At 45.7% G+C, this 27,521-nt stretch overlaps 1 protein-coding gene across 2 annotated transcripts in view; it reads left to right on the top strand.

The window, feature by feature from the left end:
* The window catches only part of UNC5C (unc-5 netrin receptor C), a 518,170-nt gene that overhangs the window by 98,371 nt on the left and 392,278 nt on the right, over positions 1-27,521 (top strand). For both annotated transcript variants that reach the window (XM_073638355.1, XM_073638362.1), the window contains exon 2: positions 19,795-19,830. In XM_073638355.1, the coding sequence (XP_073494456.1) occupies positions 19,795-19,830 (36 nt within the window). The remainder of the gene's footprint in view (positions 1-19,794; positions 19,831-27,521) is intronic.

Genomic DNA, 27,521 nt, shown 5'->3' with positions numbered 1-27,521 from the left:
GTTCTATTAGTCCATCTATACTGACCTCCATCAGGTTGCAAATTAAAAATAATTTTTTTCTGCATCTAGCTCTGAAAAAATATTTGGGCTTCTAGCAGTGTGTGGGACTTGGTCTATTAGTCCATCTATACTGACCTCCATCAGGTTGCAAATTAAAAATAATTTTTTTCTGCATCTAGCTCTGAAAAAATATTTGGGCTTCTAGCAGTGTGTGGGACTTGGTCTATTAGTCCATCTATACTGACCTCCATCAGGTTGCAAATTGAATAAAAAAATTTTCTGCATCTAGCTCTGAAAAAATATTTGGGCTTCTAGTGGTGTGTGGGACTTGGTCTATTAGTCCATCTATACTGACCTCCATCAGGTTGCAAATTAAAAATAATTTTTTTCTGCATCTAACCCAGCCAATAGTTTTGGCCTAATACCACAGTTTGGCCACTCAGCTCTGCTCGGTTACCATCCATTGTTTTTTTGTGCAAACAACTCCAGAGTTGTGAATTAGTTAACCACCAAAATGAGTGGAAAAAGGCCTGCTGCTGGTGGAAAGGGGAATAGGCGTGTTGGGAAGGGGAAAAAAGGTTGTGTCCGTGGGGTAGGTGCAGAAGAAAGACCATCTTCCAGCCAAACTAAAATGTCTACTTCTTTTAGCGGACAATGTGATAAGATCCCTTTCTTACGGCCACGCCAATCGCTACAAATTCCAGATGAGGCACAAAAACAGCAGGTGCTTCAACGGATATCAAGTGCTCCTTTAAGTGGGCTCTCCTCCACATCAACTTCAACATCACAAATACTCCAGTCCTCAAAGGTGTCACCCAAATCGCACTTGCTTCCTCACAGCTCCCAAATCTCCAGCTGCCCGTCTGAGTATGAGGTAGAACAGATGGTTGAGTCTGCAGAGCTGTTTACTCATACTATAGCCTGGGAATCAGAGGTCGACTCCAGCGCTTCTGTGAATCCAGACGAGGAAATGATCTGCACTGATGCCCAGAATCTTTATGAGTCGGATCCAGGACCAGACGCAGAAGGTTCTGACCATAATGTAGACCCTCATTCCCAAACTGTAACTCCTGTTGGTGGAGACAATGAGGAAGACGATGATAAGACTCAAATACCTGATTGGAGCGACAACTTTAGTTTTTTGTCAGGGCAGGAACAGGTTGGCTCTGAGGACGACGGGTGTGATAACGCACAGGGTGATGATGATGAGGTCGGAGATCCCACTTACTGTCAACCCACAGTCAGCCAAGAGATGAGGTCAGCAGAGGAGGTGGAGGAAGATGCTAGTGACGACGAGGTCAGGTTGCGCCTTCCTGGACAGAGACGTAGTACTGGAAGCACGTCAACAACTGCATCCTCAAACACAACTCTGCCTCTCACCACAAGTCGTGGTGGCTCTTCAGGTCGCATGGGTGCTAAGCCTTGCATAGCCTGGGCATTTTTTCAGATCGATAAAGATGACCCAACTCGTCTTATCTGTAACATTTGTCAGCAAAAGCTAAGTAGAGGCCAAAAAATACATAGTTTGAGTACTTCATGCATGAACCGGCACATGGACATGAAGCATAAGTTGCAGTGGGAAGCTCAGTGTGCTACAATGCGGTCTAGCCGGCCGGGCCAACCACCGTCTGCCATAACTTGTGCATCCGCGGCCTCTTCATCCTCTGTGACTGGGGGGACAGCAGTCACACCTGTTTTGGGGCGCAGACCTGCCACCTCTTTACCCGCAACAGCCAGCGTGATTGGCAGGTCATCATTTTCTTTGGAGGTGGTAACACCAGCTGGTCTTGAGCGCTGTCCGACATCGATAGCACCACCTTTGGATCAAGGCAACCTAACATGTCCGCCTGCATCTTCCTCACAGACCGGCAGTTTGCCGGGGACACCCTTATCAACCCCGTCTAAGCACAATAGCCAGCCCTCGGTCCCTCAGATGTGGACAAGTAAAAGACCATTTCCTCCTAGCCATGAGAAAGCTAAGAGGTTGAATTTCGCCATCTGCAAGCTCTTGGCTACAGAAATGCTGCCTTTCCGCCTGGTGGACACAGAGGATTTTCGAGACCTTATGTCCGTCGCAGTGCCCCAGTACCAGATGCCCAGTCGGCACTACTTCTCAAAGAAAGGTGTGCCTGCGCTCCACCAGCATGTCGCACACAACATCACCGCTTCTTTGAGAAACTCTGTGTGTGACAGGGTGCATTTCACCACAGACACTTGGACGAGTAGGCATGGACAGGGGCGTTACATGTCGCTGACTGGGCACTGGGTAACTATGGTGACAGCAGGACAAGGGGCTGCTGTCCAAGTCTTGCCGTCCCCACGAGTTGTGCGTCAATCCTCTTTATGTCATTTTTCCTCCACTGCTTCTGCCTCCTCAACCTCCTCTCGGTCTTCCACCTGCACCCAAAGCCTGTCTGGTCATGCCACAAGCTTTCTAACTGCGCAGAAGGGATCCTGCACACCTCCTTACTATGCTGGCAGTAGGGCTCAACGTCATCAGGCGGTTTTTACATTGAAATGTCTGGGAAATGTGAGTCACACAGCTGAGGAGTTGTGGTCAGCTCTGGAGAACCAATTTCATGAATGGTTGTCTCCACTGGACCTGAAACCAGGGAAGGCCGTGTGCGACAATGCTGCAAACCTGGGTGCGGCCCTTCGCCGGGGCAATGTCACACACGTGCCTTGTATGGCTCACGTGTTGAACCTGGTTGTCCAGCAATTTTTAGCCCACTATCCCAGACTAGATGGCCTTCTGCAGAGGGCACGGTCGCTGTGTGCTCACTTCCGCCGTTCGCATCCCGCAGCTCAGCGACTTACATCTCTACAGAAGTCGTTGGGCCTGCCACTTCACCGGCTAAAATGCGATGTGCCTACCCGGTGGAATTCAACTCTGCACATGTTGCAGCGACTGTGGCAGCACGGACAAGCCCTGGTGCAATACGTTCTGATGTATAGCCTGGGCCAACGAGATTCAGAGGTGGGGCAAATCACGCTGGAGGAGTGGTCTCAGATCAGGGACCTATGCAACCTTCTGCACAGTTTTGAAATGGCGACGAAGATGTTTAGTGCTGACGATGCCATTATCAGCATGACTATTCCGGTGATTTACATGCTGGAGCACATGTTAAACAGAATTCGGAGTCAGGTGGTGGCACAAGAGGAGGTGGAGGAAGTAGAGGAGGAGGAGTTGTATGCGGAAGGGCTAACATCTGCAAGGTCCAGACGGTCGGCAGCACCAGGGCGGCAGGCATGTGAGGGTGGGGGAGATGATTTTACCAGGGCGCATGGTAGCAGCCAAACTAGTGAGGAAGGTGCAGGAGCCCAGGAAGAAGTGGAGGACGAACTGATGGAAGACTCATCAGATGAGGGAGACCTTGATCACATTTCTGTTGTGCGAGGTTGGGGGGAGAGGACAGAGGAAGGAAGCATGATTGTTACCTCGCCACCAACACAACAGGGACTTGGTGCTCCTGGATGCGCAACACACATGAGTGCCTTCTTGCTGCACTACCTGCAACATGACCCTCGAATTGTGAGAATTAGAAATAATCCTGACTACTGGGTTGCCACACTGTTAGATCCCCGGTACAAAAGTAAATTTGCAGAAATTATTCCTGCCATAGAAAGGGATGCACGCATGCAGGAGTATCAGCAGAGACTGTTGCAGAATCTTACATGTGCTTTTCCACAAAATACCAGTGGTGCACGTAGTGAATCTCACAGTTCCAACTTGCCAACCATGGTCTGTATGGAATTGTTCAATAAAGGGCCCAAAATTAAGATAACATAGATGGGAGAGGTCTCTATGAATAGGAATTCCTAAGTATTTGATACCCTGTGAGGGCCAGGCAAAGGGAAAGTTGGACTGGATGGAATCCTATATGGATTTAGGGAGGGAGACATCGAGGGCCTCAGACTTCGCTGCATTGATTTTAAAATTTTACCATGTAACAAAGTGATCTATTTCAGCCATAACAGCAGGGATGGATATATGTGATTGAGTGATATATACTAGGACATCATCAGCAAATAGAGAGCACTTGTACTCGGTGCCTCCCACCTCAATCCACCTAATATTGGGGTTATGGCGAATTGATGAGAGCAGGTGCTCCGTCACTAGGATGTATAAGAGAGGGGACAGAGGACATCCCTGCCTTGTCCCATTGGTGATTGTGAAAGGTGATGAAAATGTTCTGACGCACCCCCTGGGCCTTGGGACACCCGGAGCCGGACCCTTTTTGGTGGATGCTGGTGGTTGTAGTCTTCGTGGCGGCGATCCGGTTCCGTGGCTCAGGGCGGTCAAACCAGTGGCGGAACTATTTATGTGGTTTTGATGTTTAAATGTCCGACTACGCCACCCATGGATTGCGGTCAGAGTGAACCGCCGCTACAGGGCAGACCGCTAAGGCTGGTGTTGTGGGTGCAGCAGAGCGTAGCATAACTCCCCACGGGAGGAGTATAGCCTCAGGGCAGTGTATGCGGAGGATGGGGGTGATGGTGCAGGGCAGCATCAGTAACGACACGGAGTCAGTGATGCAGTTCAGGGCCTTTACTCACAGTTCTTATTATCCAGACCACGTCTGCAGGTAACGGCTGCCCACGTCGTACTGTGCTCACCAGGTGAGAGGCTCAGACAACTCCCAGATAACTTTGGAGCGCTTCACAGGACCCCCTTTGTGTGTCCTTTGTCTGGCCTTTCTTACCAACACTTCTGTCCGGCTGCCTCGGGCCTCCTCTTGGTAAACTTGGCGCCAGTTTCCCTGACCCTATGTGGTGCCTTCCTAGCGGGTGGAGCAAGGGGCTGCGCCACATAAAATGTCAGAGCCTCCGGTTTCTAGCTGAGGGTCGTTTCCTGCCTCCACTAGTTCGGGGACCGGTCTCCCCCTTTGGCCTGACCCCTCCATGCAGGTGGATTCGGGCGTGCGGTGGCGACTCGCCCGTCCGCACCCCTGGGATCCCTTCATTCCTCGTTCCTGGAGCCTTCTCCGCTCCTCTTCCTTCCTTCTCCCTCTTGCAGGCCTGGGCCTCTGTTACTAGGCCCGCCTCCGGAGCAGAGCTCATGCAGAGCCCCTGCTCCCTGCCACTTCTGCTCAGACTTCTCTGCACTGAACTAAGATGGTGCCCACCTTTTATACTCCCTTCTCAATGCACCCAGGAACTGCTTCCTCCCTGCTCCTGCACTGCAGGGTTCCCCTTCCTCAGTGTTCCCTCCCCCCACTCCAGCCAGGGACAGGGACTGTCGTGCCCATCTCAGGGGCATATTGGTCGCCCTGCCCCACGGCAATGTGGTGTAATGCATGCAGGTGTCGGGTCCTGATCCACACTCCATCCTTATCTGAGAGTGAGATATCACACCTCTGGGTGAGGTGCAATACGTCTGTAGCAACCGAGCCCTCGGTGCTACAGTTCCATTTATCTTCAGCCTAGGTGACGTATTGTGATACAGGGCCGTGATTTGGGCTATAAAAGGGTCCCCTAGACCCCTACCCCAAGCTTTTTAAGAGAATCATATATGGCGTGCCAGGAGACTCTATGGAATGCTTTCTCAGCATCCAACGAGAGTATCTACTTACAAATTTTTAACTGCATCTAGCCCAGGAAATACTTTGTGCCTAGTAGCAGTGTCTGCTAGTCAGCGGATTATCCCGGCTGTTAAGCAAGCTACACCACCTGTAGTTTGGACACTTAATTTTTTCAAAGGAAATGCTTCGGGACCACGGGATACTTAGTGAAGAGCATCAGGAGGCACCCCAAGGCATAGGGGCTGGGACTGGCACTAGGATGCCTTGCGGTGGACAGCCGAGCTCGATCCTTATAAAAGCTTTTTAACTGCAGCAGCTTTAGTGGACGCTACTGGAGCTGGAATTACGCGGCTGCTGGCATGAGACTTGCCCTCCAATAGATCCTTGTAAATGGATTTAAAGTGTATTCATTCAAATTAGAGGGACAATTTAAATTAAAAAGCTTAGAGCTGCCTCCACCACAGGGGGGCTCTCTCGACCCACCAGCGGACAGGCACCAGTATTGGGAGAGGGGGGCTGGCCGTCAGGGTTCACCGCGGCTCTGGCACAAACCCGGCGACACGGAGGTGGCACGGGCAGGAGCGGACTGGCCGTCTCGGCTTCTCACTTTTTGGATTTTAGAAGGGCATGACATGCCTATATCTGTGTCTCCCCCTCCTTTTACTCCTCCACCTCTTTTCTTTTCGCATGACTATATGTACTTGTCACTTTTCCATGTGTTAGTTGTGTCTTCTGAGCAGTTTGTCAGCTTTTGGACACCTTTGAAGGTGTTTTCTATGTGTTTCTATGTGTTTTTGTTTGCCTGCCATTGGTTTTAACGGTGTTCGAAGGTGTTCGACGAACAGTTCGACGAACAGTTCGGCGAACACACGGGTGTTCGACGAACCGAACCGAACTCGAACACTACGGGGGTGGCTCAACACTACCTCACACCTAACACAACCCCAGCCCACAATAGGATCTTCCAGTAAGCCAGGCCAACATAGAGTGTGGTTATGGCAGTTTAAGAGTGAGGTCACTGCCAAGAAAGTGATGGGGCCTGTTTGCTGTGTGTGTCCTCACCTAAAATGGCGGCTTTGCCTTTTTTTTGTTCTGCCTATGGAGCCTCTCTCCTGACTTCTGCCTCTTTCAGCTTACTTCCCCCCAGCTTTCTCCTACTTGACTTCTTTCATTCATTTTCAGTCTGTTTTCTTTCTTGTGCTTCATACCCTACTTCCACTTTGCAGGAAGAGCAACCACACAGGCCACTGCATCACACTCATCTTTGTAAGTAAAGCACAGTGTGCCTGAGTGGAGAAGCTTTTAATAAAATAAACTTTATTTAAAATTGTGGCATTAGTAAGATTTGGTGAGATGGGCTTCTTATTCGTGGCCCCTGCCCCAAATCGAAATGCCTAAACACGCCACTTCACAGCCATTTTGGCTTCTGATGCAAGGCAAAGGGTTTATTGTAAAGCGAGGCGGGAAGTTTGTGAGGTGCCATCGAGGTATGAAAGTATTCTTAATAATTAAATAAGAATGCTTACTTGACTTCTAAATAATATTGAACAACTAATGTTGCAATGATAGGTTGAAATATTATTGATAATTGCTGCCTCACCAAGTCACCATGAGCACAGGTAACGTCTTATTGTGTCAATTTTACTATCTGTGCTTGGAATATAAAACACTGGTAGCCACAAACCAATGAACATGTGCAAACGTGACATTGAGATATGTAATCACAAAAAAATCTCATGATATTTTAAGTAAATTTACACTTTTGTGCTGGGACGCATTCATAGCCATCTTCGGACACATGTGGCCTGCGGGCCACAAGTAGGACATCCCTGGTATAGAGTTCTTCCTTTATTCGCAATGTCTACTAAAAGCATTGCTTTGGAAGGGAAAGCTGTTACTATCAGAAATGAGATTTCAGTGTCTTGGAGGTACACTAATCCTTCCCAGATGGGATGACTAGTTCAGTTTTCAAAGCCACCGCACGGTATTACGAGTCCTTGTAAACATATAAATATGCAGGGAAAGAAAATATTTATTTAGCCAAATTTACTTTAATGCAGAAATACTACATAAAGCTATGTTTATGGCTATTTTTGCTCTAAATCAGCTGTCTGTAGTCCATTTGTGCCCTGTTTTAAAATCTAAATGCTCACATTGAGTGTATGTCTAATGTTATAAGCAGTTTATAAATGAGAGGCTGTTTTCTTTCGAACAAGGCGTAATGTGAGTTATTTGTCCTTCCTCTTACAAAGAAATAAAGTAACGAAAAAAAGCAAATTCCGTCTTTGGGTTAAACAGTATTGCAGCATTTATGGAGGCACATGATTGAACATGTCTGTGTTTATGGACAGATTGCAATTGTAACTGTAATTAGGAGCTTCTTTTGAAGAAGAAGTTAATAAATTACTTTAATAGCAATTCCCTGTTAAAATATTGTTATTGGCAAAATTTCCCTTTAATTCTAATCCAATCCTCAGGGCTACAATGGTTGGTAGTAAGGATCTTGTAGTCAACATTTGAAATAGCAGCAGGTAATATGTTGGTACATGAATCACCACTATAACTACGATAATATGTTCTGCAAATCATCTTATAAGTGGAGGAACTGAAATATATTATATGACAAGAGCAGTATTATTACCAAGCACACCACACAGGCTGGTCATTAACTTTTTTTCCTGGTTAGATTGGATTTGGAATTCATGAGTCTATACACAAAAGAAGTCCACTCGAGGAACTAAATTATAGGGTAGTCTACTGCAGTTAACCACCCGAGTAGTCAGTTTTAATCTATGAATTTACCTTAAAGTGTTCAATTCATCTATTGCGCTGCCCATGAGAAAATTTAGCATTACATTGTGCGTGTGATGCTGGGTCCTCCAGAGAGATGGAAATAGAGATTGTTTGTAGACACTTTCCATTAAAGGGGCAATCTCAGGTTTGAAAGTTATCCCCCATCTGTGGCATAGGGGATAAATTCCAAATCACTGGGTGTCTGACTTTGGGTCCACTATGGATCCTAAGATCCATGGCTCTGAAAAGTCCAATGTAAATGGAGCGGTGGCTGATTAGGTGCCCTGCCACTCTATTTATTCTCAATAGATCCTCCAGAGATACTTAGATTGTGGTCTTTGGCACACACATAAGACTGAATGAAGCTGCAGTGTTCATGATGATCAAACTCTGCTCCATTCACACTAGACTCTTCTGAACCCCAGTTTTTGGGATCATAGAGGATCCTAGCACTCGGACCCCCAGTGATCGGGAAGTTATTCCCTATTCCTCAGATAGGGGATAGGGGAAACTTAAGAATACATATTTAATAATTTAGATCACTCCACCTATTAATTCAGAATTTCCCAATGAAGTGTTTAAAAATAAGTTTTGTGAACCAAATAATATACTTGTATCACACTAAAATAGTTAGTTCAAAGACCAGAACAAATTCAAAGTAAAAAACACTTGGCTATAAAGAGTCTATTGAAGACTAAAGCTGGCCATAAACATTAGATATCTGACAGCCAAATGATAGTTCAGCTGACAACTCTCTCTCTCAAATCCCCCATAAACAGGAATGCTCAGCTTGTTTGATCACACATGTTCACTATGAGAGGATCGGAATCATCTTTAGGCCGGGTTTTCTCCCCTATGAATAAAAGGAATGAACAATTGAGTTCCAACCTCCTGATCTTTATGTCTCCTGACATAATCTGTTGAAGGGCAGTTGGGAAATTTTCATACATATTAGATGATCTGTCGATTCCTCCCCAAATTGCTGGGTTCGGCAGATTTTTATCTAATAGGTAGGGGGGCCTTAATTTGTAGAAATGTAGGAATATTTCAGCATTTTCAAACTACTTTCACGTTTGGCTCATATTCATCAGAGAGAGTTTTGAAAAAAGTGAATACTAATAATATTTGTGTAATGTAATTTTTGAAAAATCTTACAGTGCAACCTTGACGCAATGAATATTTTCCAACAACAAATATCCTTTCTTGATTGTACTGTAGCATTGACATGTTGGTTTCCTCTGCCAGAATGAGCAGGAAGCTCTCTATATCTCCTACTCAGTTTGGATGGGCATGTAACCAACGAATATCTGAAGCAGTCACGTGTCTGTCCAGCAATAAGTATAGAGACCATCAGGGAACCCAGGAAGCATCAACATGAGATCAGTAGGGAGATCAATATGGTGAGCAGTTTAAAAAACATGATGTGTCGGAAGTTGTAGGTCAACTTTAGAAACAATATTCTTAAATTGGGTAAATTAGAATATATATGAAATGCCTTTGCATTAAGTATTTTCACCGCCACCTTTAAGGTGGCTATACATAGTAGATAAACTCGCCATTTTCATCCGGACCGGCAACCTACTAATGTGTATCAGGAGACCATGCTTTTATTTTTTTGCTGTATAACTTGAGGTATACTTTTTAAAATGTGTGCAAAGATAGAAACAATGTGTGTACTAAGGAACAGAGCTAGGAACTGTATCGCCATAAAAAAGTCGTTATAAACTGTAGCATTCATTCACATAATAAAAGTGTAATAATAGAGCCACCTGTGTCTACCAACCCATCTCTACATTCAAAGACTTTCGATATATCCTCAGTATTTTTCAGTCTTTGTCTATAGCTTTGGGTGCACTATTCTCCCGGGCAGCACTCATCAATATTGAGCAGGCAGCTGCTTCCATACAGTTTAAGGCTTCTGCTAATCTGACAAGGTCAAAAGTGGCATCATTCACATTGCAAACAATTGCAAAATGTTAGGCTAGGCTTTTCTCGAATTAATCGCTAAATCATTAACTTCTCTGTCACTGAAAAAGTATCCTAACTACTGCCACTGTCCTAGTCAATCAATAGTTTTAGACAGGGGATACAAGTCCTTATCTCCCATGAGAACAGCTAAACCTTTTTTGCTAATTTAAACCTTTCTGATTGAAAATCTCTAATTCCACAACAACTACTGTTATTCTCTTCATGCTTGATCCACACATGCATAGTACTGTGGCGCCCCTGAGGGTTCGACCGCCACAGGGATGCTGCACTTCTCTAATGGAGTGTAGTGTTCCTCCTCTGAGGTAAGAACAGTGCGATGGTCAGGACCCTACCTCCACATCCAACACCACACTTTTCCCACCAGAGGGGGCTAGAATGCACTAGGTGCTGCCCCTGCTGGAACTCGGGAAGTTCAGAGGGAGACCCGGCCTATCTACACGCACACAGACAGGAAAGGACCCTGTCCAAAGTCTAGGAACACTCTGGTGCGGGGTCCTGATTGAACGCTGGACTTACTCGGAGGATGTCGGACCCCCTCCATCTCTGGTGACCGCAGAACTCCGCGAGGAGCAGGGAGAAGCCTTGCAGCTGTAATCTTCAATGTGAGTAAAAACCCTGGAAGTTGCAGTTGGAGTTTGGTGACCTTCGTGAGCGGACATGGACACTGCTGGAGCGCAACAAGCGGAGCCTTCCGAACCCGGTCCAGGTTCTTCCCTCGGCAGGGAGCGAAGCGGCACCAGACTTACAGCGGGAGATATCGAGTTTCTCCACCAGGAAGCCCTGGGTCTTGCACGGAGACTGGATGAGGCCCAGAAGGCGGCGTCTGCTGCGTGGCGGGAAGAAATGCTGCTGCGTATCCGGACCCGCTGCCAAGGAGCCGAAGCTCAGGGAGAAGCGGTGACAGAGGTCGTGAGCTGCCCAGAGGCGGGTGAGTGTGCTGCCCCTGCCCCGGCTGCTGAACCTACCGTACCCATACTGGACCTCATGGCCGAGTATCTCCTGCCCGGCGCGGTCACCTGGGAGCAGGTCTTTACCCCGGAGCTGCAAGCTTCAGCTATAGGCGAAGACCTGCACTGCCGCCCAACTCCTGAATCGGAAGCACCTGAGGCTGCTGGGGTGTCCACTGACCCCAACCCGGATTGGTCCGCGCTTGCTGAGGACCCGCAGCAACCCCTGATGACACCGCTACCCACACCGACAGTCACCTGGCCGGAGGCTGAGGAGTGGGACTGGGACAACCAGGGGGGGGACCTGATGGGCTTCCCCCGGGAGACCCGGGCTGAAGCACAAAGGAGGAGCGAGCGGTGCCTTGAGCAGATTCTCCAACTCACACGGGAGCAACGCCAGAGGGAGATCCGCTGCGAGCGCCTCGAGGTGCGGGTCAAGGCTGCAAAGTCCCGGGCCCGACAGGAAGAGGCAAACCGTCCAAGTCCCCGTGTGGAAGGGCAAGTCGTCCGCTTCCACCATGAGGCGGGGTGGGGGTTCATAAGGAGTCCCCATTATCAGGACGATGTCTTCGTCAGCAGGCGGGACTTCGAGCCGCGTCTGAAGAAGGGACACCCTGCCGGAACCTCTTCCCGGGTGACATAGTCACATACACCCGCCACCATGGGGTGCGGGGGTGGTACGCCCTGGATGTCCACAAGGTGTCCGGGAGCGATGCCCCCTCGCGCTCAGCCTCAGAGGACCGGTCAGCCTCCGTCGGGAGGAACGAGCCTTTTCCCAGGAGGGAACCCGAGAGTTAAGCAGCCCCGGCGGCTGTAACCTGTTCAAAGTTATTATTTTGACGTTTATGTTTTAATTTACATTCCCCGTTTTTCTAGAGACATTGGTCCCTGCAGACTTGCAGCAGACAGACTCTTACCCTGTAAATAGCTTGCATCTCTTTAGGTGCTCCTTATTGGTTTTATGTAAAACCGTGGTTACTTCTACCTCAGACCTCAGAAGAAAAACCTGTCAGGGTGGCTCTCCTGGAGGTCCAACTCGGGATCTTCATGCCCTGCAGCCACCCCAGGGCCCACGTTGGGGGTTTGGGACAGGTCCCTCGCACTTCTGAACTGACTCTTCGTCCTTGCACTTTAACCCGTCTGTCTGTGCATAAATGTCTCTGGATAATGCTAGCACTTTTATAATTTTATACTTTTATACCTTTGTACTTTTATATTATATATTCTGTTTGAAACGTTTAAGAAGAAGTGCCTCCCATAAAGGGAAGATGGTTTATTGTTATATAAAAGAAAACTTTCCTAGGTATTACTCTTTTGCAGCCTGCGGACTTGCTGTGTTTCACCAGGGGGAATGTGGCGCCCCTGAGGGTTCGACCGCCACAGGGATGCTGCACTTCTCTAATGGAGTGTAGTGTTCCTCCTCTGAGGTAAGAACAGTGCGATGGTCAGCACCCTACTTCCACATCCAACACCACACTTTTCCCACCAGAGGGGGCTAGAATGCACTAGGTGCTGCCCTTGCTGGAACTCGGGATACTGGGGAACCAAGAGATAGGGGAAGCAATTAGTGGGTGAGGGTGGAGGACTCACATTTTAGTGACACTTTAAATTTCATATTTAATCCACAGTCATTTTTGGTGGCTTGTTCTTTGACTGTTCTCTGAACGTGACCTTCCTCCCTGAGAGTGGATCCTGTGTGGACCTGCAGAGGATGGAGGCACGGCCCTCGTACCCTGGCCTTGGGTCGAGGGGCAGGCTGCAGACGATGTATGTCTCAGCCCGGTCAAGGACCATGGCCAAGAAGGCCCGGAGCTTAGGAGTGTAGCTCCACCACAAATGGATCCTGGGGGGGATGCAGACGGAGCGGTATACGCCACCTGTCCTCGCCAACCTGATCTATTCAGAGGGATTCCAGCTGCAAGAGGGGTACCGGCCCCTGACACCCGACCTTGCTACTCCACGTCCTGGTCGGGAAAGTCCGGTAGGCCCAGAGGATCCCACCTGGTATCGAAAGGAGTGGAGCTGCCACCCGTACCCTTTTTCTGAGAAAAGTTCAGAGGGAGACCCGGCCTATCTACTCACACACAGACAGGAAAGGACCTGGTCTGAAGTCTAGGAACACTCTGGTGCGGGGTCCTGATTGAATGCTGGACTTACTCGGAGGTTGTCGGACCCCTTCCGTCTCTGGTGACCGCAGAACTCCGCGAGGAGCAGGGAGAAGCCTTGCAGCTGTACTCCTCAACGTGAGTAAAAACCCTGGAAGTTAACCCCTATGGCCTCCACACTCTTATTCTGCACTACACCGCACTACACAGCACCAGACCTCCTAGACTACTACCCCCGTCATCCTGTCCCTCTGCCATGAGGCCCTGCTCCGCCTGTGGGGAGTAGTAACAACGTCGGCTGCCACAACACCATGCCTCGGCGGACTGCAGCAGCGCTGGTGGCCTTCACCAGGTGCCACAGGTGGCGTAGTCGAGATCAGCCACTCAACCCGGATAAGCCCGTACCATCCTTTTTTTAGTGTGACGGCCGTGGGCACGGAGCGGGTCCGGGCCACGGCTGCACCCCATCTCTACATCACAGGACCCGGCTCCGAGTCCCCCATCTCCAAGGGAAGGGCTTTTGAGGCGTAACAGTACAAAGTCTTCTCTTCGTGACTTGATCAACTATGCCGGCAGTGTAATGGCTACAAAAAATCCGGTAGTATCTAATGGTAACCAGCACTTATGACATGATAATGTGAATCCCATTTGACTATATATACGTTTAATTAATAGATATCTCAGGATATCTTAAAGGGGTTGTCCAGGACCTTATATTAGTGGCCTATCCTTAGGATGGGTCATCAAAAACATATCGGTGGAGGGTGTGACCTATCAGCTGTACTTCGTGCTGGTGGCAGCCAGATGTGCTCAGTTGTGGAGCGGAACTACAGCACAGTAGTGCAGAAGATTAATATATGAGGAATAGTGAATGGTGTCTTACATGTTTATCAGTAAAATTGGAAGATTTGAAGTACATATAATTTGCCACAAATCAATTAACAGAAAACTGAATTTCCTAGGATGAGAAGATCCAGATGACAGGCACTCCCAGAGAAAAAAAATGGATAAATCACGGGGATTGATTAAAAATAAATAAAAAGTTATTTAAAAAAACACAACGCGTTTCAGCTGTATCTAGCCTTCCTCAGGTATCTCAAAGCTGCTGCGTTACAGTGGGCCTGAGCCGTGACACTCAAGCTAGGACCTCTGTGGGCTTCAATGGCTGTGGGAGTTCACCCTACACATGGCCCTGCCAGCCATTGCAGCTCAGAGAGGCCCTTGCTTGAGTGTTACGGCGCAGGTTCGCTGTAGAGTAGCCCCTTTGAGACACCTGAGGAAGGCTCAAAACAGTTGAAACATGTTGTGTTTTTTTTAATTTACTTTTCATCAAGCTCGGTGGTTTATCCATTTTTTTTTCTTTGGGAACACCTGTCACCTGAATATTCTCATCCTAGTTATGCTCTGGCGGAACTTTCCATGCAGAGTTATTCCACAGCTACCAGTTCGGCTGCACCCATTTGTTTTTTGTATAAGGCCTATATGGAGTTATGTCCTACCTGCACAACCTTAGCAGGTGAGAGGCTTTCCTTTTGTTACACTAATACTGATTTACTACTCTCTCTCTTTTTTCCATGTAGTATATAAATTAAATTTCCTGGAATAATTTGTCAAATTTATATTTTTATAAAGTCTCTCATTAATATGTAATAATCATTGTAGGATTTACATGTTATAAGATTTCAAAAACGACACCAATTTCTGGCCCCTCCTATTAACCCGCCTCCCCCCATTGTTTTGTGACTTTTTGATGCTATCATAACTTCCCACAGTAATATTCCCCTTTAGTGGCCAGAAAGTAATCAATTGTGGTCCTAATCCAGACATTTCAATACAAAAGTATGCATGGTTGAAAAGAATGTTTTACTTTAAAGGAATTTTCCCATAAACAATATTTACCCATTATCCACCGGATGGATGATAGCTGTATGATTTCTTAGAAGCTGGCTATTGAGATCCCTACTGATCCCAAGCAAAAGGAGACCAAACTCTTTCATGTGAATGAACTATATGTGAACTATTTATTGTCTTTAATGCCTAAAACAGTTAAGCTAATGAAGTGGTCGAATGTGTTCACTAAAAATTTGTTTACATGGACTTTGGGACCCTGTTCTTGTGAACAGCAGGGATACCAGGGCCAGACCACTCATAATCATACGTATTCCATCTATTAGATGTTACATGTCTTTTATGTCACATTCCCTTTAAATAAGATTTAGATTTCCAAACTGTCCTTTCCAGGATCCATAAAATGTTGTGTAAATTCCTTTGTTGGAAGTGACCTACTTATCATGGTGAGACCTATAAATTCTTCAGCACTTTGTCCTCAGCATGATCTCACTGCACTAATGAGAACTCTCCAGCAGGGCGTGGAGTTTGCGGCTACTTTGCAGTCTCTTCTACCTTTGTAAAATTATACTCTGGCTCTCAGTGAAGTTTACAAAAGAATGAAACGTTTACTTCATAACTTTGATGTCAATTGTCAACCCCCTGGTGTTTCAATGCAATTAACAGCCTCCAAGACAAAAAATTTCAAAGATCTGAGTTATCATCACTCACTCATGAAAATCAACTCCAAAGCATTTGCCGGTTACACAGATTTCCATTCAGTAGAACTTTCTGCATCTCGTTCTCCTGAAAGCATCTGCTGAATGACACTTTAAAAAGCTTCATTAGTGATTTCATTTAACTAACACTCAACAATGGAATAACTAGCAGCGGCTCATTGCACACAAGTAAATATGGACGGGTCACTCAGTATATGCTCACCGAGTACTTCAACTCAAGGGGAGTGAAATGTTCTGTGTGTCTCCCACTACCTTATTGTACAAATGTTTGCTGTAAATGACAGGATATGCATAGTGATATGCGGGGGTGGACAAAATCCCCTCCTGTCTAGATACTTTGTGTGCTCTGCAATGGGGTGAATAGTGCACGTTCTTAGCATTTTCAATAAATTAGTCAGTTACCGCTTCATAAACTTGAAGTTTAAAGGGAACCTGTCACATGATTAATGCTTCCCAAACCACTGATAGCATGGATCTTAGACCCCTCATTACTACATGTATGTTTTACTATGAAACCCCGCAACTTACCATTGGTATGTGTCACTCTCCACAAGGAGAAACGTTACCCCTTGGATCCCGGTGAGAAGCCTCTCCCCTAGCCAAACTAGATATCACACTTTAAACTAATGAGGGGCAGCACCCCCAAAGACTGTGTCTGCAAATTGAGATTCTGGTTTGGCTTTTATCCTAAGTGATATGGCAAGGGTCGTTAAAGAGTCGATATTTACTTTTACAATTGCTACTTCCAATAGGTGGGACTAGAGTTCTAGTCCTCTTCCTCTCTGAAGAGGCAATTTGCATATTTTCAGAGAAAAGCATGGATAAAAGTGGTGTCTGGTATGTGAACAAGATCACAAGATACATAGTCAACCCAACTGGCTACTCCCTGCATGATCAGCTAGACTGACCGCTCTTTCCCTATGTGTCAGTTTATTTCTCTTTCTCCTAGGCTAGTATTAACATGGGACATCAGCACAAACTCAAGTAATCAAATATATGTACCTTATCATAGGCTTATTATTATTTTTGATCCATTGTTTTTTATTTTAATTTGTCGTTTCTCCAAATATTGTTCAGCATTTCAGCATGTTCATGGCATACATAATTTGAAATATTTAAATATGATTGAATGTGCAACAGTGTGGGACGAATGTGTAGATTTTGGGGTAGACAGTGACCCATCAGGTCATAAACAGCAGTTAATTGAGGAAAATAACATAAAAGATGGATTTAAAATGACCTTCAGAAATAAATAATGTTATATATATATATATACAGCATATACACATATATATATACAGTACAGACCAAAAGTTTGGACACACCGTCTTATTTAAAGATTTTTCTGTGTTTTCATCACTATGAAAATTGTAGATTCACACTGAAGGCATCAAAACTATGAATTAACACATGTGGAATTATATACTTAACAAAAAAGTGTGAAACAACTGAAAATATGTCTTATATTCTAGGTTCTTCAAAGTAGCCACCTTTTGCTTTGATGACTGCTTTGCACACTCTTGGCATTCTCTTGATGAGCTTCAAGAGGTAGTCACCGGAAATGGCCTTCCAACAATCTTGAAGGAGTTCCCAGAGATGCTTAGCACTTGTTGGCCCTTTTGCCTTCACTCTGCAGTCCAGCTCACCCCAAACCAACTCGATTGGGTTCAGGTCTGGTGATTGTGGAGGCCAGGTCATCCGGCGTAGCATCCCATCACTCTCCTTCTTGGTCAAATAGCCCTTACACAGCCTGGAGGTGTGTTTGGGGTCATTGTCCTGTTGAAAAATAAATGATGGTCCAAATAAACGCAAACCAGATGGAATAGCATGCCGCTGCAAGATGCTGTGGTAGCCATGCTGGTTCAGTATGCCTTCAATTTTAAATAAATCCCCAACAGTGTCACCAGCAAAGCACCCCCACACCATCACACCTCCTCCTCCATGCTTCACGGTGGGAACCAGTCATGTTGAGTCCATCCGTTCACCTTTTCTGCGATGCACAAAGACACCGTGGTTGGAACCAAAGATCTCAAATTTGGACTCATCAGACCAAAGCACAGATTTCCACTGGTCTTATATCCATTCCTTGTGTTCTTTAGCCCAAACAAGTCTTTTCTGCTTGTCGCCTGTCCTTAGCCGTGGTTTCCTAACAGCTATTTTACCATGAAGGCCTGCTGCACAAAGTCTCCTCTTAACAGTTGTTGAAGAGATGTGTCTGCTGCTAGAACTCTGTGTGGCATTGACCTGGTCTCTAATCTGAGCTGCTGTTAACCTGTGATTTCTGAGGCTGGTGACTCGGATAAACTTATCCTCAGAAGCAGAGGTGACTCTTGGTCTTCCTTTCCTTTGGCGGCCCTCATGTGAGCCAGTTTCTTTGTAGCGCTTGATGGTTTTTGCAACTGCACTTGGGGACACTTTCAAAGTTTTCCCAATTTTTCGGACTAACTGACCTTCATTTCTTAAAGTAATGATGGCCACTCGTTTTTCTTTACTTAGCTGCTTTTTTCTTGCCATAATACAAATTCTAAGAGTCTATTCAGTAGGACTATCACCTGTGTATCTATCAGACTTCTGCACAACACAACTGATGGTCACAACCCCATTTATAAGGCAAGAAATCCCACTTATTAAACCTGACAGGGCACGCCTGTGAAGTGAAAACCATTTCCGGTGACTACCTCTTGAAGCTCATCAAGAGAATGGCAAGAGTGTGCAAAGCAGTCATCAAAGCAAAAGGTGGCTACTTTGAAGAACCAAGAATATAAGACATATTTTCAGTTGTTTCACACTTTTTTGTTAAGTATATAATTCCACATGTGTTAATTCATAGTTTTGTTGCCTTCAGTGTGAATGTACAATTTTCATAGTCAGGAAAATACAGAAAAATCTTTAAATGAGAAGGTGTGTCCAAACTTTTGGTCTGTACTGTATATATGTATATATTATATATATCTATATATATCTATGTATATCTATATATATCTATATATATAGATGTATATATATATATATATATATATATACATACAGTGGGGAAAATACGTATTTGATACACTGCTGATTTTGCAAGTTTTCCCACCTACAAAGAATGGAGAGGTCTGTAATTTTTATTGTAGGTACACTTCAACTGTGAGAGACAGAATCTTGAAAAAAATGAAAAAAATCACATTGTATGATTTTGGTGCTGGCGTGAGCAGGGGGACCCTGCAGAATTTTAATCCACGACAGAGTAGTGTGTTTCTAATGGTAATGTTTGAGACTGTGTTCCCAACTCTTTTCAGGTCATTGACCAGGTCCTCCCTTGTAGTTCTGGGCTCATAATTGTGCCAACAGTTGTTGCCTTCTCAACAAGCTGCTTGCCTATTGTCCTGCAGCTCATCCCAGCCTTGTGCAGGTCTACAATTTTGTCCCTGGAGTCTTTGGACAGCTCTTTGGTCTTGGCCATGGTGGAGAGGTTGGCGTGTGATAGTGCAAATGGAGATGCCAACAACCGATCTTGATGATTTTGGTACATAAGTTCATTCAGCAAACATTCTTCAGACATTATTACCCTCAATCATAACATGCCAAGATGTGTAAGTGCGTGTCCTCCTCATACTCAATTCTGAATAAAATGTTTTGAAAATGTTGTTTTAATTTTTTCATCATTTGTTTATCATTAAAATGGCTATAGATCTTGTGGTTTCCATAATCCCATGACTTTTTCTTCTTGGTTTTCCAATATTGATGATGAGGAGTGTATATTATATTTTTTTCCCATATATCTTTTACTTCTGTTATTATGAATGATGAGCAATTGTTTTTACACAAAAGCCGCAAAGCCATTGATGAATCATATGTATAACTGATGTACATCTGTGTTTTATTACAGAGTTTCCCAGACCCGGCCAGCAGGACCCCAGACCAGGTCAGTTTGTAGTAAGAACAAGATTTTAATTTCATTTATACTTTCTATTTATATGATGTCTGTCTTCATTTCCTAAATTCACTTGATTATTTATCCATCAATAAATCGAGCAGGACCATTCCCAGACTGTAAACCTAAGAACTAAGAAATGTATTAGTGGATCCACCATCCTCCGGCTGCTTCATGCGGCCCGCAGGCACATAGACCCCTTGATGATCGCGGCCTGGTCCAGGAGCCGCCGACATCAGCGCTGTAGTGCAGTGTATTGCCGCGCAGAGATCGGCTCTCTGCACAGCAATATCAATGGCAGCCGCCGGCCTATCAGAGGCCAGCAGCTGATTTCTGCGTCCCAGCGCAGCGGAGTATGACGTTACTGCCATGCGCTGGGACGCAGATGTCAGCAGCTGGCCTCTGATAGGTCGCCGGCTGGCATTGGTATTGCTGTCCAGAGAGACGGTCTCTGCGCGGCAATACACTGCACTACAGTGCTGATGTCGGCAGCTCCTGGACCGGGCCGCGATCATCAAGGGGTCTATGTGCCTGCGGGCCACAGGTGCAGAAAGGACGCCGAGGGAACGGAGGACAGGTGAGAATAATCTTTATTTTTTTATTTTCTGTCATGCCTATGTGAAATACAGGACAGGCGATCTGTGCGCAGTATGGGGGGGGCACTGTGCGCAGTATGGGGGGAAGGGAACTTGTGCGCAGTATTGGGTGGGTGACCTGTGCGCAGTATTGGGTGGGTTACCTGTGCGCAGTATTGGGTGGGTGACCTGTGCGCAGTATTGGGTGGATGACCTGTTCGCAATATTGGGAGGGAACTTGTGCACAGTATTGGGTGGGTGACCTGTGCGCAGTATTGGGTGGGTGACCTGTGCGCAGTATTGGTTGGGCGACCTGTGCGCAGTATTGGGTGGGTGACCTGTGCGCAGTTTTGGGTGGGTGACCTGTGCGCAGTATTGGGTGGGTGACCTGTGCGCAGTATTGGGTGGGTGACCTGTGCGCAGTTTTGGGTGGGTGACCTGTAAGCAGTATTGGGTGGGTGACCTGTGTGCAGTATTGGGTGGGGGACCTGTGCGCAGTATTGGGTGGGTGACCTGTGCGCAGTATTGGGGGGGTGGCCTGTGCGCAGTATTGGGGGGGTGACCCGTGCGCAGTAGGGGGGGAACCTGTGCGCAGTATGGGGGGGGGACCTGTGCGCAGTATGGGGGTGGGGGACCTGGATGGGGACATATGCGCAGGATAGGGACCAGTTCAAAAGGCGTAAAGGAAAAAAAATGGTATCACTAAAAAATAATGCGGCCCCCCAAATTGAATATTTTTCCGTGTGCGGCCCATATACCCAGCTGAGTTTGAGACCCCTGATCTAGACCTTCATCTGGCACTAGATTGTATGGAATAACAATATCTGACAGGTCCGCTATCTACAAATATTATAATGACACAAAATATCACCCAATCTATATAATTAGAATTGACATGGCTGAATGTGCATAATAATAGTGAAATTGGAGATCTTTGTGGTAAGCTTACAATTATAGCATGTCTATGGTGGATATAATTGACATCTGATTTCTGAATGGGTTACCTTCATGTAGTCGGTTGTCTTCAAGTATAACTATTAGAGATGAGCGTTGTTCGACTCGAACTGTTCGCCAATCTCAAATTCGAGCTGTTTTGGGCGGTGTTCGAGCCGTTCGGCGAACACGAACGATTTGAGAAAAATTCGGCTGTTCGAGGTTATGTTCGATAACTGTTCGTGCACCAAAATCATAACTGGATTTTTTCTCAGTAATGATGAAAATTAATGTTAATACGCAGTTTGAGTGTACAGCGGGGTGGGGGGAGGGGCAGGGGATGGATCTCTGCAGGAATAATGAAGATCTCCATTTTTTTTTCTCTTTCCCGCATTTACAGTGGGGAGGTGCAATCTGTCAGCCTATCAGCAGCGCACACACGGAGCGAAGTGCTTTTTTTCACACAAGCAAGGGCATGTGTCATTGGCAGTGTATGTCACATGTCCTTGCCCTATAAGACCAAGCCATTTTCCCCGTCGCCACCATTTTCTCACTGCTGCAGCTGCGTGTTAGACGGCACCGCTGTTGCTGTGTGCGCTATACCTTGTTAATTTCAAGCCAATTTTCGCACAAATCTACAGATAGCTTGGGAGTAGGGAATAGTTGTGATTGCAGTCCTTTTAAGGACTAGGTTACAGCATTTCCTACGACTTTTATCAGGCAGGTCTGTGCTCTTAAATAGATAGATTGTGGGAGTAAAGACTAATTGTAATTGCAGTCCTTTTCAGGACTAGGTTACATCAGTTCCTATCAGTTTTTGCCAGGCAGGTCTGTGCCAGTGCTGTGCAAGTTTTTTTCACAGCATTTGGCTGAATCTAGCAAAGCTAATCCTTTTTGGCCTCTTGCAGAGTGTGTTAGTCAGTGGAGTAGCCTATCTGTGTTGCAAGATATACCACCTGTGTATAGAATACCAATTTTTTTACTGCACCTAGTAAAGTAAAATCTTTTGGGCATAGCATCATTCTATTAGTCCATCTATACTGACCTCCATCAGGTTGCAAATTGAATATAATTTTTTTCTGCATCTAGCTCTGAAAAAATATTTGGGCTTCTAGCAGTGTGTGGGACTTGTTCTATTAGTCCATCTATACTGACCTCCATCAGGTTGCAAACTGAATATAATTTTTTTCTGCATCTAGCTCTGAAAAAATATTTGGCCTTCTAGCAGTATGTGGGACTTGTTCTATTAGTCCATCTATACTGACCTCCATCACGCTGCAAATTCAAAATAATTTTTTGTCTGCATCTAGCTCTGAAAAAATATTTGGCCTTCTAGCAGTGTGTGGGACTTTCTCTATTAGTCCATCTATACTGACCTCCATCAGGTTGCAAATTCAAAATAATTTTTTGTCTGCATCTAGCTCTGAAAAAATATTTGGCCTTCTAGCAGTGTGTGGGACTTTCTCTATTAGTCCATCTATACTGACCTCCATCAGGTTGCAAATTAAAAATAATTTTTATCTGCATCTACCTCTGAAAAAATATTTGGCCTTCTAGCTGTGTGTGGGACTTGTTCTATTAGTCCATCTATACTGACCTCCATCAGGTTGCAAACTGAATATAATTTTTTTCTGCATCTAGCTCTGAAAAAATATTTGGCCTTCTAGCAGTGTGTGGGACTTTCTCTATTAGTCCATCTATACTGACCTCCATCAGGTTGCAAATTAAAAATAATTTATATCTGCATCTAGCTCTGAAAAAATATTTGGCCTTCTAGCAGTGTGTGGGACTTTCTCTATTAGTCCATCTATACTGACCTCCATCAGGTTGCAAATTAAAAATAATTTTTTGTCTGCATCTAGCTCTGAAAAAATATTTGGCCTTCTAGCAGTGTGTGGGACTTTCTCTATTAGTCCAACTATACTGACCTCCATCAGGTTGCAAACTGAATATATTTTTTTTCTGCATCTACCTCTGAAAAAATATTGGGCTTCTAGCTGTGTGTGGGACTTGTTCTATTAATCCATCTATACAGACCTCCATCAGGTTGCAAACTGAATATAATTTTTTTCTGCATCTACCTCTGAAAAAATATTTGGGCTTCTAGCTGTGTGTGGGACTTGTTCTATTAATCCATCTATACAGACCTCCATCAGGTTGCAAACTGAATATAATTTTTTTCTGCATCTACCTCTGAAAAAATATTTGGGCATCTAGCTGTGTGTGGGACTTGTTCTATTAGTCCATCTATACTGACCTCCATCAGGTTGCAAACTGAATATAATTTTTTTCTGCATCTAGCTCTGAAAAAATATTTGGCCTTCTAGCAGTGTGTGGGACTTTCTCTATTAGTCCATCTATACTGACCTCCATCAGGTTGCAAATTAAAGATAATTTTTATCTGCATCTAGCTCTGAAAAAATATTTGCCTTCTAGCTGTGTGTGGGACTTGTTCTATTAGTCCATCTATACTGACCTCCATCAGGTTGCAAATTAAAAATAATTTTTTGTCTGCATCTAGCTCTGAAAAAATATTTGGCCTTCTAGCAGTGTGTGGGACTTTCTCTATTAGTCCAACTATACCGACCTCCATCAGGTTGCAAACTGAATATATTTTTTTTCTGCATCTACCTCTGAAAAAATATTGGGCTTCTAGCTGTGTGTGGGACTTGTTCTATTAATCCATCTATACAGACCTCCATCAGGTTGCAAACTGAATATAATTTTTTTCTGCATCTACCTCTGAAAAAATATTTGGGCTTCTAGCTGTGTGTGGGACTTGTTCTATTAATCCATCTATACAGACCTCCATCAGGTTGCAAACTGAATATAATTTTTTTCTGCATCTACCTCTGAAAAAATATTTGGGCTTCTAGCTGTGTGTGGGACTTGTTCTATTAGTCCATCTATACTGACCTCCATCAGGTTGCAAACTGAATATAATTTTTTTCTGCATCTAGCTCTGAAAAAATATTTGGCCTTCTAGCAGTGTGTGGGACTTTCTCTATTAGTCCATCTATACTGACCTCCATCAGGTTGCAAATTAAAGATAATTTTTATCAGCATCTAGCTCTGAAAAAATATTTGGCCTTCTAGCTGTGTGTGGGACTTGTTCTATTAGTCCATCTATACTGACCTGCATCAGGTTGCAAATTAAAAATAATTTTTTGTCTGCATCTAGCTCTGAAAAAATATTTGGCCTTCTAGCAGTGTGTGGGACTTTCTCTATTAGTCCATCTATACTGACCTTCATCAGGTTGCAAACTGAATATATTTTTTTTCTGCATCTACCTCTGAAAAAATATTTGGGCTTCTAGCTGTGTGTAGGACTTGTTCTATTAGTCCATCTATACTGACCTCCATCAGGTTGCAAACTGAATACAATTTTTTCTGCATCTACCTCTGAAAAAATATTTGGGCTTCTAGCTGTGTGTGGGACTTGTTCTATTAATCCATCTATACTGACCTCCATCAGGTTGCAAATTGAATCTAATTTTTTTCTGCATCTAACCCAGCCAATAGTTTTGGCCTAATACCACAGTTTGGCCACTCAGCTCTGCTCGGTTCCCATCCATTGTTTTTTTGTGCAAACAGCTCCAGAGTTGTGAATTAGTTAACCACCAAAATGAGTGGAAAAAGGCCTGCTGCTGGTGGAAAGGGGAATAGGCGTGTTGGGAAGGGGAAAAAAGGTTGTGTCCGTGGGGTAGGTGTTAAAACAACAGTAACATCTGCAGAAGAAAGACCATCTTCCAGCCAAACTAAAATGTCTACTTCTTTTAGCGGACAATGTGATAAGATCGCTTTCTTACGGCCACGCCAATCGCTACAAATTCCAGATGAGGCACAAAAACAGCAGGTGCTTCAACGGATATCAAGTGCTCCTTTAAGTGGGCTCTCCTCCACATCAACTTCAACATCACCAATACTCCAGTCCTCAAAGGTGTCACCCCAATCGCACTTGCTTCCTCACAGCTCCCAAATCTCCAGCTGCCCGTCTGAGTATGAGGTAGAACAGATGGTTGAGTCTGCAGAGCTGTTTACTCATACTATAGCCTGGGAATCAGAGGTCGACTCCAGCGCTTCTGTGAATCCAGATGAGGAAATGATCTGCACTGATGCCCAGAATCTTTATGAGTCGGATCCAGGACCAGACGCAGAAGGTTCTGACCATAATGTAGACCCTCATTTCCAAACTGTAACTCCTGTTGGTGGAGACAATGAGGAAGACGATGATGAGACTCAAATACCTGATTGGAGCGACAACTTTAGTTTTTTGTCAGGGCAGGAACAGGTTGGCTCTGAGGACGATGGGTGTGATAACGCACAGGGTGATGATGATGAGGTTGGAGATCCCACTTACTGTCAACCCACAGTCAGCCAAGAGATGAGGTCAGCAGAGGAGGTGGAGGAAGATGCTAGTGACGACGAGGTCAGGTTGCGCCTTCCTGGACAGAGACGTAGTACTGGAAGCACGTCAACAACTGCATCCTCAAACACAACTCTGCCTCTCACCACAAGTCATGGTGGCTCTTCAGGTCGCATGGGTGCTAAGCCTTGCATAGCCTGGGCATTTTTTCAGATCTATAAAGATGACCCAACTCGTGTTATCTGTAACATTTGTCAGCAAAAGCTAAGTAGAGGCCAAAAAATACATAGTTTGAGTACTTCATGCATGAACCGGCACATGGACATGAAGCATAAGTTGCAGTGGGAAGCTCAGTGTGCTACAATGCGGCCTAGCCGGCCGGGCCAACCACCGTCTGCCATATCTTGTGCATCCGCGGCCTCTTCATCCTCTGTGACTGGGGGAACAGCAGTCACACCTGTTTAGGGGCGCAGACCTGCCACCTCTTTACCCACAACAGCCAGCGTGATTGGCAGGTCATCATTTTCTTTGGAGGTGGTAACACCAGCTGGTGTTGAGCGCTGTCTGACATCGATAGCACCACCTTTGGATCAAGGCAACCTAACATGTCCGCCTGCATCTTCCTCACAGACCGGCAGTTTGCCGGGGACACCCTTATCAACCCCGTCTAAGCACAATAGCCAGCCCTCGGTCCCTCAGATGTGGACAAGTAAAAGACCATTTCCTCCTAGCCATGAGAAAGCTAAGAGGTTGAATTTCACCATCTGCAAGCTCTTGGCTACAGAAATGCTGCCTTTCCGCCTGGTGGACACAGAGGATTTTTGAGACCTTATGTCCGTCGCAGTGCCCCAGTACCAGATGCCCAGTTGGCACTACTTCTCAAAGAAAGGTGTGCCTGCGCTCCACCAGCATGTCGCACACAACATCACCGCTTCTTTGAGAAACTCTGTGTGTGACAGGGTGCATTTCACCACAGACACTTGGACGAGTAGGCATGGACAGGGGCGTTACATGTCGCTGACTGGGCACTGGGTAACTATGGTGACAGCAGGACAAGGGGCTGCTGTCCAAGTCTTGCCGTCCCCACGAGTTGTGCGTCAATCCTCTTTATGTCAAAGTTCCTCCACTGCTTCTGCCTCCTCAACCTCCTCTCGGTCTTCCACCTTCACCCAAAGCCTGTCTGGTCATGCCACAAGCTTTCTAACTGCGCAGAAGGGATCCTGCACACCTCCTTACTATGCTGGCAGTAGGGCTCAACGTCATCAGGCGGTTTTTACTTTGAAATGTCTGGGAAATGTGAGTCACACAGCTGAGGAGTTGTGGTCAGCTCTGGAGAACCAATTTCATGAATGGTTGTCTCCACTGGACCTGAAACCAGGGAAGGCCGTGTGCGACAATGCTGCAAACCTGGGTGCGGCCCTTCGCCGGGGCAATGTCACACACGTGCCTTGTATGGCTCACGTGTTGAACCTGGTTGTCCAGCAATTTTTAGCCCACTATCCCAGACTAGATGGCCTTCTGCAGAGGGCACGGTCGCTGTGTGCTCACTTCCGCCGTTCGCATCCCGCAGCTCAGCGACTTATATCTCTACAGAAGTCGTTGGGCCTGCCACTTCACCGGCTAAAATGCGATGTGCCTACCCGGTGGAATTCAACTTTGCACATGTTGCAGCGACTGTGGCAGCACCGACAAGCCCTGGTGCAATACGTTCTGACGTATAGCCTGGGCCAACAAGATCCAGAGGTGGGGCAAATCACGCTGGAGGAGTGGTCTCAGATCAGGGACCTATGCACCCTTCTGCACAGTTT

Source organism: Phyllobates terribilis, unplaced genomic scaffold, assembly GCF_046119375.1.
Source record: "Phyllobates terribilis strain yellow unplaced genomic scaffold, ASM4611937v1 Scaffold_1__5_contigs__length_1240528914, whole genome shotgun sequence".
NCBI classification, from domain to species: Eukaryota; Metazoa; Chordata; class Amphibia; order Anura; family Dendrobatidae; genus Phyllobates; species Phyllobates terribilis.
Note: the sequence above shows the minus strand (reverse complement) of the source record. Positions and strands in the feature narration are given on the sequence as shown.